The sequence below is a fragment of the Polypterus senegalus genome, chromosome 5 (genome assembly GCF_016835505.1).
Source record: "Polypterus senegalus isolate Bchr_013 chromosome 5, ASM1683550v1, whole genome shotgun sequence".
Classification (NCBI taxonomy): domain Eukaryota; kingdom Metazoa; phylum Chordata; class Cladistia; order Polypteriformes; family Polypteridae; genus Polypterus; species Polypterus senegalus.
The window spans coordinates 107297921-107310324 of NC_053158.1; the positions used below are offsets into that span (position 1 = coordinate 107297921).

The window sequence follows — 12404 nt, forward strand, 5'->3', positions numbered from 1 at the left end:
TCTGTCCATGAACTGAATCTCAAGAGACAGTGGTTTCATGCAGCAAGACAATGACCCTAAGCACACAAGTCTTTCTACCAAAGAATGGTTAAAGAAGAATACAGATAATGTTTTGGAATGGGCAAGTCAAAGTCCTGACCTTAATCCAATCGAAATGTTGTGGAAGGACCTGAAGCGAGCAGTTAATGTGAGGAAACCCACCAACATCCCAGAGTTGAAGCTGTTCTGTACGGAAGGAATGGGCTAAAATTCCTCCAAGCTGGTGTGCAGGAATGATCAAAAGTTACCGGAAATGTTTAGCTGCAAAAGGGGAGGTCACACCAGATACTGAAAGCAAAGGTTCACATACTTTTGCCACTCACAAATATGTAATAGTCGATCATTTTCCTTAATTAATGACCAAGTATAATATTTTTGTCTTATTTGTCAAACTTGTCTCTCTTTATCTACTTTTAGGACTTGAGTGAAAATCTGATGATGTTTTAGGTCATATTTATGCAAAAATATGGAAAATTCTAAAGGGTTCACAAACTTTCAAGCACAACTGTACTGCACACTGTTTTTTAAAAACTTTCTTTTTTGTAAGATATTGTACTGGAGTTATGGCTTTGCTACATCCGTTCTCTAATACGCTTGTGAGAAACAGAACAATGTGGATCATTATCCTAATTCTGTCATAGGCATACCATTTATGTATAAGCAGTGATATATAATTAATGTAGATAATGTAATATTTGAAACTTGCAATGAAATCATCAATTTAATTTTCAAAGTTTTTCATTGATTTTAAGTCTTGCCATGTCTGTTGACCAATGGCTTTGACAATTCATTAGTTAAAAGCTTCATTAACACTAGAATTACCAGAGCCTACGAAAAAACTCGTAATTCCGTCCCACCTTAAATTGCTTCTTAATGTCAGGGAGTGCAGCACTTTACTCTCAGTAATCTTTAAAAAGGTTATATGTTACCATTTGTGTCAGATTTCTTCATTAAATTTTTACAGGCTTGCTGACACAAATTATACATTGTTTGGTATGTGAAAACCAGCTGTAGGTTTGCATAAGTTGTTTTGGTCAATTGCATTTAGTGGTGAATTTCACTGGCTCAGGGAAATTAAACAACTTTTAAAAATATACAATATACTGAATACTTTCTGTGTATTTCAATGCAACCCAAATTATTCACCTGTACCAGTGGTGGTCTGTAACCTTTCTCCCAGACAATATACCAAACTAGGTAAAATACTTTATTTTGTGTCATATAGGCTGTATTTATGCACATTGGTGCTGAAAAACTACCTAGAGATTTAGAGTCCATGACATAATGTGATTTCAAATCAACTTATTTCACTTTATATTTTCTAAACCTTCAAAATGATGAAGATTTTCATTATAAGAGAATAAAAACAAACTGCTCAAAATTTGAAAATAATAATAAAAATTAAACAGTAATTCTGGTCAGATTATGTTTTCAGACATTGTGAAGAACCATCTTTCTGGCAAGGATGCTTCTAAGATGGCACAAGGCAAAGGACTAGTTGATGAAATTTCACCTGAAAAGAGAACCAAACTGTCCATAAAAGAATACCTCTGCACAACATTATGTGAAAAGAGAGGACTGCATGAATTGTTACTGACTAGTCACACGAATGTTAGTCAAAAAGCAACATTTCTGGAAACACTTTCTAAACTTAGGCCATGGACAGCCAGAAAGAGGCCACTAGAATGATGTTACAGACAGGTAGCATTGTGGTCCTATCCAAAGAAAAATGAAAAAACGTTGCTCCTTTAAAAGCTAGGCATGAGGCAAGTAGCTTCCATCCTGATATTTGGAAAGAGGCTGAAAGGTTGAAGACTGCCTGAAAAGGCTCAGTATGATTAGGCAGAGCTTAGGGGTGCTGAAACACCACGTATTTCTAGAAGTGGGCAAGGTTTGTTGTTCATGAACTTATAAAAGCACACTCTGATTGTAAATCATCCCATAGTAGGGTTTAACAGATACTTCAAAATAGGCGCTGAGATAAGAGTGTGAAGGATAGAGATGGTTTAAGGTTGCCTAAAAAAAAAAAAAAAAAGATGAAGTTGCTTGAGTGAAGAAAGACTTGATAAGAACCTGTCATACAGACAAAGATAAACTGCCAATCGAAAAGGTCCAATGAGGCAACACCTTTCGTAGTTTTTACTGTGCCCCAAAGCCTTGGAATTCAACTTTGTGCATTTTCAACAAACTGCCCATCTTTTTATGCAATATCTTGACTCTTTCTCATAATTCCAAATGTTGAGACATGTCAAGAGTGAACAATCCTCTTTACAGTTTCAAAACACTTTAGCTTTCATACTTAACAATTGTTTAGTCTTTAATTATGTATCTTGTTATTCTGAGACATATACTGCTGTTACCATTAAATACTGTTTAAAATTTTCCAAGAAATGCATGTTAGCCATTTTTTGCCTCTCTAATATTAATCTCTATTTTTTAAAATCTATTTATTGTATCTGGATGATGTGGAAGGGCAGGTCCCGTTTTTAAATAAATAATTTTAATACAGTGATCCCCAGCTATATTGTGGTTCAGCTATCATGCCCCCCTGATATATCACGGATTTATTATTATTATTATTACTAGAGGGCTCTGCCCCCTGCTTGCTTCGCTTGCTCACCCACAGGTTTGGTTTAACGGATAAACAATTTAAAGATATTGTTATTTTCATGGGAATTGTTACATATGCATTATTTTATGCAACGGAAACAAACTAACCACACTTTACTGCTGTCAGTAGAAGTAAAGAGAAGGATGTTGCACTGGGCTAATGTGCACAAACACCAGCAAAGTGCCATCATTCCAAAGCAGCTGGAGACAATGCAATACTGTAACATATATTTTCACAGAAAGTGCTACAACTTGATGGACTTCATTTCCCAGCTGCCCCGAAGGGTACTGCCCTCATTGGACATCTGCATGGGCACAGGGGCTACTGGGGACAAGAAGGGCTGCCGGGAACTTTAACAGAGAGCCAGCTAAACAGAGAAGGAGCCCCGTTGTTTATTTCTCATCACTGTCGCCGTTTGCCTGTGTGAATATTATGTGGTTGTCCTGCATTGCTGTTCTATTAGATTCAAGTCTTGTGCTGGTCTGCATCGTCTTTGTCTGAGGGAGCGCTCCCACATATCTCAACACGAAACACTTCAGAAACAGTAGGACAAACTTTATATTCATCTCTACAGTTCAGAGGATCTGCCATTCCCCAACCCTAACCCCCCCCTCTCCCCAAGCTTCACTTGCACCCGTTATATGGGACTGATTCATGGACATTGTTGTGTTTATTGTTTTGTGCTCTATTTGTTATCGCCAAAGGGGAGGGTTATTTGATTTGTTTTTGTTATATTTAATTTCCATTTAACATATTATTCATTAATTTATTGGATTTCATGTCTCTGTCCCTTTGACGGTGTAAATCTGAGTGGCACCAGACAGCTACAACACTCCACAGGATTGCTTGACATGGACTAGTTTGAACACTGCAGTAGAAGATAAAAAACAATAATCACATTTACTGTAGTTTACTCAAATGTGAATGTACATTTCTAGCAGGACAATAGACTGTGTAAAAAATCTTGACAGCTTAATACAGCAACTCTCCTCAGTCAGCACAGGCTATTCAGAGTGGAGATTCATCACCAGCTTAGGCTAAAATTCCCATACCAAACTTTGAACAACTTACAGACTCCAATTGCTGAGCACTTTTGAGTAGTGAGAAAAGCACTATATACAGTGCATCCGGAATCACTTTTTCCACATTTTGTTATGTTACAGCCTTATTCCAAAATGGATTAAATTCATTTTTTTTCCTCAGAATTCTACACACAACTCCCCAAAATGACAACGTGAAAAAAGTTTACTTGAGGTTTTTACAAATTTATTAAAAATAAAAAAACTTAGAAATCACATGTACATAAATATTCACAGCCTTTGCTCAATACTTTGTCGATGCACCTTTGGCAGAAATTACAGCCTCAAGTCTTTTTGAATATGATGCCAAAAGCTTGGCACACATATTCTTGGCCAGTTTCGCCCATTCCTCTTTGCAGCACCTCTCAAGCTCCATCAGGTTGGATGGGAAGCGTAGGTGCACAGCCATTTTAAGATCTCTCCAGAGATGTTCAATTGGATTCAAGTCTGGGCTCTGGCTGGGCCACTCAAGGACATTCACAGAGTTGTCCTGAAGCCACTCCTTTGATATCTTGGCTGTGTTCTTAGGGTCGTTGTCCTGCTGAAAGATGAACCGTCGCCCCAGTCTGAGGTCAAGAGCTCTGGAGCAGGTTTTCATCCAGGATGTCTCTGTACATTGCTGCAGTCATCTTTCCCTTTATCCTGACTAGTCTCCCAGTTCCTGCCGCAGAAAAACATCCCCACAGCATGATGCTGCCACCACCATGCTTCACTGTAGGGATGGTATTGGCCTGGTGATGAGCAGTGCCTGGTTTCCTCCAAATGTGAGTCCTGGCATTCACACCAAAGAGTTCAATCTTTGTCTCATCAGACCAGAGAATTTTGTTTTTCATGGTCTGAGAGTCCTTCAGGTGCCTTTTGGCATACTCCAGGTGGGCTGCCATGTGCCTTTTACTAAGGAGTGGCTTCCGTCTGGCCACTCTACCATACAGGCCTGATTGATGGATTGCTGCAGAGATGGTTGTCCTTCTGGAAGGTTTTCCTCTCTCCATAGAGGACCTCTGGAGCTCTGACAGAGTGACCATCGGATTTTTGGTCACCATCCCTGACTAAGGCCCTTCTCTCCCAATCGCTCAGTTTAGATGGCCGGCCAGCTCTAGGAAGAGTCCTGGTGGTTTCGAACTTCTTCCACTTACAGATGATGGAGGCCACTGTGCTAATTGGGACCTTCAAAGCAGCAAAAATTTTTCTGTGACCTTCCCCAGATTTGTGCCTCAAGAAAAACCTGTCTCGGAGGTCTACAGACAATTCCTTTGACTTCATGCTTGGTTTGTGCTCTGACATGAACTGTCAACTGTGGGACCTTATATAGACAGGTGTGTGCCTTTCCAAATCATGTCCAATCAACTGAATTTACCACAGGTGGACTCCAATTAAGCTGCAGAAACATCTCAAGGATGATTGGGGGAAAAAGGATGCATCCGAGCTCAATTTTGAGCTTCATGGCAAAGGCTGTGAATACTTATGTACATGTGCTTTCTCTGTTTTTTTATTTTTAATAAATTTGCAAAAACCTCAAGTAAACTTTTTTCACGTTGTCATTATGGGGTGTTGTGTGTGGAATTCTGAGAAAAAAAATGAATTAAATCCATTTTGGAATAAGGCTGTAACATAGCAAAATGTGGAAAAAGTTATACGCTGTGAATACTTTCCGGATGCACTGTAAATACAAAGAATTAAAGTTTTTGAGAAAGGTAAAAATAATTATCATTTGTGTTATATTATCTAGAAAGCTGAATAATGTATTAAACTTTATTTTAAAACTTGATCTGCACAGTATGGGAGACATTTTCTTTAAAAATGAAAATTATAAAATGGAAATGCAATCTCTCTTTTGCAATTTCATTTTGAAAGTCTGCACGCAAGAATGTAGATAAATGTAAATAAATATTGATATAATAAATGCTATTTCTGTCATGTTAAATATCGTAATTAAATTGCACATTAATTTCTTCAGAACTACAACTACACATGGTCTTCAGATTTTGTGAGACAGTTTTGCTGTGAAGCTTGTAGTATGGAGGTGAAAAGATCAAAATCATGTGAATTAAACACAGTTGAAGTGAAAAGTATTCTATCGATTGAAGTTGCTCTATACCTACAAAGGACAAAAAAATGATGTGTTCTGTCACTAGGTATGTCGGAAGACTGGGACTTTGTGATGTGTGGTCTAGCCTAGCCCAATGTGGGGAGGCAAAATTGGGTTAGGGTGAAGAGACCAAGCTATCCTTTTCATCCTTACAATTGTAAGTGCCAACACAACAATAGGCTTCATAGCAAGAACTCCCGGAAAAACTGGAAATAAAGGTCAAGGCCATCTTATGTAATAATGTACAGTCTTAAATTAAGACTGCAAAATGTCAACAAAAGTTCAGTGAAATGACTCCATCACCAAACAGTTAATGTAAGTGAGCTGGAATGGTAAAGGTCTCAATCAAGAATTAAAGAGTAAGAAAGCATTCACTTACCTAGCATATCTAAACTCTAAAATAGTATTTTTTACAAGAGACCCACTTATTAAGCAAGGATCAGTTTCGGTTGCACAGAGATTGGACTGGCCAAATATTCCACTCCAGCTATACAAAGAAAACTAGAGGTATGGGAATTCTTATACATACAACAATTTCAATTGTAGTATCTGACTCAAAAGGGCAATATGTGATCGTCATGGGTAATTTATTTAAATGTAAAGTGATTCTGAGAAATATCTACACCCAATGTGGATGAGAGTGACTTCATCCAAAATGTATTTGCATCCATTCCCAATGTGAACACTCACAAAAGTATAATAGCTGGTGACTTTAATTCTGTTCAAAATCCAGACCTGGACAGGTCTCCTGCCACAGGTGTGATGACATATAACACTGTAAAAACAATTACACAGTCTGTAATTGATCAGAACTTATGAGACCCCTGGAGATTTCAAAACCCAAACTCAAGAGCATATTCCTTCTTCTCGCAAGTACATCAATGTTACTCAAAAATTATTTCTTTATAGATAACTTCTTGCCCACAATTAAATCTTGCAAGTATGATGCTACTGTTATTTCCAATCATGCCCCTTTGATAATGGCGGCAACTGAGAGACAAGTACACCCTCAGAGGTCTCTGCAGGAATATTCTTGGAAACTCTGAAGGCTTTCTTAAGAGGACAGATTATTTCATACCTTTTCCACAAAAATAAATCGGAAACAAAGAAGGCATCAGATCTAATCAGTAAAATGACCAGAATAGATCAAGGACATGCCAAGTGTCTTAAGGAGGCACTTAATAACCTCTTGACAACAAAAGAAACAAAACAACTCATTTTAAAATCACAACATCATTACTATGAACACGGAGAGAAGGTGTGGAAGAATCATTTTAGGGTAACATAGCATTCATCTTATAGAAATAGCATAAAGGCTTAATATATGTCAGAAATCTGTTCAGGTACACCAGGAAACCAGATAAAGGTCAAGTGAACAACAAAATGTATACTGAAATATAAGAATTGGTTTAGGAAAAATACTGAGGAATAAAATACCAGAAGAAAGGTTGATGTAATATACAAAATGTACTGAAGATGATGATGACTAAGAGATAACTAAGAAATCAGCAGATGTCCTATAAACGAGAATGGACAGTTGTTATATGCATAGAAATTTCAAGGGTGATGGCACAACTCAAAAGTATAAGAAGAACCAGAACATAATACTTTGGTTTCATTTGAGTGTAAACCGATGAACCAACCTGAGTAAAATGTATGTATTGATTGACACTGCATACACATTTAGTAGTTTATAAAATGAACCTCTATTCTTTGTTTTCTCTGACCATTCTGATCATTCTGACCGTACTGTAACAGACTGTTTTTGAAGAATGCTACTCCTAAGGCATTTTGCTGAGGAGTAATTAAAAGATACACTGAACCTCTTTTCTCCTGCCTGATTACAGAATGGTCCTGTTAGAGAATGTTTCTTTCTTTAATAAGATGTTAAATTTCGACCACAAAGGCTATAAGATCTTAGCTCAATAAATCAAATAAGCAGGAAGTTCGCAATGCAATACCAGTAATTACCAACACAGACAGAGACAAAATCATTGAGCATAAAAATATAATGCACACATTTAGTGACTATTATAGATCCTTATATTCTACTCAGTTTAAAGAAGACACAATCTAATGTATTTTTGGATGCATTACAGATACCACAACTAGATACCAGTGCAGAGGAATTGGATAAACCTCTGGCACTCTCAGAATTACTAGATGCTATAAACTCACTTCAGGGTGGTAAAGCCTCAGTTCCTGATAGATATCTTGCCGAATTTTATAAAGAATTTCCAATTAAGTTAGTATCCCTTTTATTAGCAACATTTACAGAAGCTAGAGACAATAAAATTCTACCTCTAATTTTTTGCTAAGCATTAATTATCATCTTTCCTAAACAAAATAAGGACTTATTACTATGTGCATTAAACAGACCAATGTCATTTCTGAATAATGATGTTAAGATACTCTCCAAAGTTATAGCTAGAAGGATTGCGAAGGTACTTCCTTCGGTAATATCACAAGACCAAACTGAATTTATTAAAGGCAGACACTTAGCTTCCAATCCTCCACACCTGTTTAATGCAATATATTCACCCACAAAGTCTAACACCCTGGAGATGATGAAATTGTAGGATGCAGAAAAAGTATTTGATATGGTTGAATGGGACTACCTTTTCACTACATTGGAGAAATTTGGGTTTGGTCTGAACATATGTGCATGGATCAAACTACTATATACCAGTCCAGAAGCTTCAGTTTGTATTAACAACATTACTTCAAACTAGAACATGGCACTAGACAAGGATGCCCCTTGTCACTACTGCTATTTGCTATCGCCATTAAGTCACTGGCAGTTCACTGTTGAAATTCTTATGAGATAAAGGGGAATATCAGAGAAGGACTTGAACAGAAAATATCGCTATATGCAGATTATATGGTACTACATATATCAGCTCCAGAAAATACTGTGCCTGTAGTCGTAACAGCACTAGCAGCATTTCAAAAGACTTCTGGACTAAAAATTAATAAGTGTGCTCTTTCCAGTGGACTTTCTTGCACACAATATTAGATTGGCCACCTTCCCTTTTATCATTGCAGATCAGTTTAAATACTTAGGGGTAAACATCATAAGTAAACATAAAGCTCTTTATCAACAAAATTTCGCAGTCTGCATGGAAAAACTTAACCAAGACTTGCAGCATCTCAAATTGCTGGAAGAATAAATACCGTCAAGATGAATATCCTTCCTAAGCTTTTTTTTCTATTTCAAAGCATTCCAATATACATTAACAAATCATTTTTTAAGAAGTTAGATTCAATCATAACCTCATTTATTTGGAATTCAAAAATCCAAGCATCTAAAGACAGAAGGTGGAATGGCTCTACCTAACTTTCAATTTTATTACTGGGCGTCAAATATACAAGCTATAAAAACCTGGACATTGACACAAATAGATGAGCGCACACACACAGGCTTGGTCCACAAAAGAAACAAAATCCTGCAGTACTTCTTTATATTCCTTGCTTTGTACTTGGAATTTCTGGGAATGAAACTGCTGTAATTCCCGGGAAACAGGGAATGGCCAAGCTCGCAAATCTAGCGTGTAAAAATCGATCAAGAAATAACAGAGTTATAGTTGAAAATAATTAAGTGGCACAGTTTTTTTGGCCCACGGTGTAGTGTGTTGCCGATTAATTCAGTCAAAAACAGACCAGCAGCAGTCAGTCTCCCGGCTCCGAATAAGACTGAGCACAATGGACTGGGAGGAGTCTGCCCTTTGCAGCTCACGAATGCTGGGACAGGGCAGACTTCATTGACGTCTGTCAGACAACAGCTTTTTGAACAGCAACTTGAAATTGCGATGTGTCAGTCTGTGCCAAGAAACTTGTCATCACAGAATAATGACAAGAAACTGGATCAGTAAAAGCTAAAATGGCGGTGTTTCAGAGCAACGGCAAGCGCGGGTGTTGTTTAGAACATGTGTATCAGTATCTGATGACTGTGCCACCCTCTTCAGTGGAGGCACATCATGCTTTCTCAGTAGCTGTCATACTCTGCACGTGGATGACCGTACGCTCGACACATTGTGCTTTCTACGCTCTTATTACCGCAACTAACTAGATACATGTACTTATATGACAGCATGAACTGCTTGTAGATAAGGTTAGTCTTTTATTGGTGTCAACATATTGCAGTAGTTTTATAAAAAATAAGTGTTGGTTCTAAAACCGTTCACATGTGAGATGCCCTTGCACTGTGTCATCCCGGGAGCCCGGAATTCCCGGGAATGACATGCGGGATTCCTGAATTCCTAGGAATGTATTCCCTACTTTGTACCCCCAGAAAATATGAGTAATCTCCAATATACTAATAACCCAATTGTGCTTCATTCACTCAGGATATGGAACCAATGCAGGAAGTACTTATGAGAAGCTTCAATCTGTGGAGAAACTGCACAATAACCATCTTTTTCTACCCTCTCAAAAATATGCAGTTTTTAATGTTTGGAAAATCTTCGGGATTAAGTCACTTAGAGATTTGTACATAGATGTCTTTGCATCCTATGAAAAACTACACTCTAAAACACAATTTTTCCATTACCTCCAAATTAGAAACTTTGCTAAACAAAATCTGCCCAGTTTTTATCACCTCCCGCCTACTTCTACTTCAGAAGAAATACAGATGAGTCTTGAGGACTCAGACAGCATTTCTGTAATATATAAAAAAATATTTGAAGTCCCTCCCTTTCAAAGATACCAGAGTACAGCAGGAATAGGATCTCTTACTCAACATTTCAGAAAAGGAGAGGAAGGCAGCCATGCACAGAATTCACCCTAGCTTCAGGAATACTGTATTATATGCCTTTTGAAAACCAAAAAAGAGCAAACAAAAGAGGCAGCAAGTAAATGGCAGGCTTTCTTATTTTTACCTAAGGACTGAAACAGAAAAGACTTTTATATGGTAACAGCAATTAGCTTAAGGTGGTTAGGAAGCTTCACTTTTGCTTCAAAAGAAAACTAATAAATTAAGATCTAACAAAATAGATTGTTAAATAAAATATAAGAAAATAAAAAAGCACCATAAAATTGTAACGAAATGAAACTCTACACCAGTATAATCACTTCCGATTGGCCTAAAGGAAATATACATGTCTTATCTGTAATTGTTACACAGCAACAGGTTATTTCACCTGCAGTATCCATCAATAAACACATCAGCAATTAAAATTAGCTTAAAGCAGCGCTCAAGATTTGGTTCATTCTTAATGGGTAAAAGTAATTTTGCCTTTCTATAATCTATACTACAGTAATTGCTTTAAACACTCAATGTGAAATCTACTGCAGCTTACAATAAAAACATTCTCATTGTGAAACAAATACAGATGAACCAGCACCAACATACCTTTCCACCAATTAATGGAAGGATATGCATTTTTCCAGAGTGGCAGTCTTTAACAGATGACACAATGAGACAGGTCCCACACAATATGACTTGTCGCTTAGTCCACCGGTTTACAGGTAGCTGCATCTTCCCTTTTCTAACATTAAAGGTCCCGCAGAGTTGAATCCGCTCCAAGTTTTCAACACTATGTGGCTTTCCTGGAATCAAAAGAAAAGTGTTCTTGTGAAACAGATAAAACAATGCTGTCAGATTTGGCTTAACTGAATAAATTCAACCCTTCTTACTTTAAATTATTAAACCAAAAGAAAATAATTAAACAATTGGATTCTTTTCCTTACTCTAATAAACTTTGGCTAATCATATTTATAAGAGACTTTTGTTCCTGAAAAAGTATGGGTCTACATTAAGAGCTTTCCATACTGCAATATGTTAGCTTGAATCCACTTAATCATATCTGACATGGCTTTGTTGTTATTCACTCTTGTTCAACTCATATTACTTTCAAATTTCCCAGTCCCTCAAAAACAACATGTCACTCTGAATTAAGCAATTTACTACTCTGAGAACACAGCATGAATCCTATAACAATAAAAATTGGAATGATGAATTTAACAATGTTTACACATCAGTGATTCAATGAACTTACTAATGAGTCAAGTCTCTCTCTATACTCTGCCATCAAGGTTTAATCAGCTATCCTAAGCCAACTGATGTTGTGTTGACTCAACTGCTAAGATGATTCACACCACACACTGCCTCTTTAGCCATCAATGACAAGCATGTGAATATATTCACTTTCTACACAATTTGTGCATAGTTTAAGTAACCTTCAGTCTTAAAGACACACCTATTTTAGTGCAACACTTAAAACACATTTAGAAAAATAATTTCACAATAAAACAGGCGCAGAATTCTAATAATAATTAAAATAATTTAACTTTAGGGAAATATGAACGTACAGAAAAAAGTCTAGTAATTCTTTTTCATGTACTTTGTAAATCTGTTACTTCTCCAATTGTTTGCAATATGTAGTTTCAATTTCAATATTTTGTTTTTAAATTGTTAACTTGTTAAAACAACTTATTAAAAAAAAAAAAACACTCCACTTCTATTCATATTGAAAATGGTATTTTTCAGAAATGTAATGACAGGAGCTGAACTAGGATGGAAATGTTATAAAGCTGTAGTGCAGGACTATCAGCCTAGGCCCGGGGTACTCAATAGGCGGACTCCAGT

The 12404-nt window shown here is 36.9% G+C and overlaps 1 protein-coding gene across 1 annotated transcript in view; it reads right to left on the minus strand.

Moving 5' to 3' along the window:
- phlpp1 (PH domain and leucine rich repeat protein phosphatase 1) overlaps nucleotides 1-12404 on the minus strand; it is a 239361-nt gene that overhangs the window by 140117 nt on the left and 86840 nt on the right. Inside the window, exon 2 of the mRNA XM_039753204.1 lies at nucleotides 11169-11365. Within this exon, the coding sequence (XP_039609138.1) occupies nucleotides 11169-11365 (197 nt within the window). The remainder of the gene's footprint in view (nucleotides 1-11168; nucleotides 11366-12404) is intronic.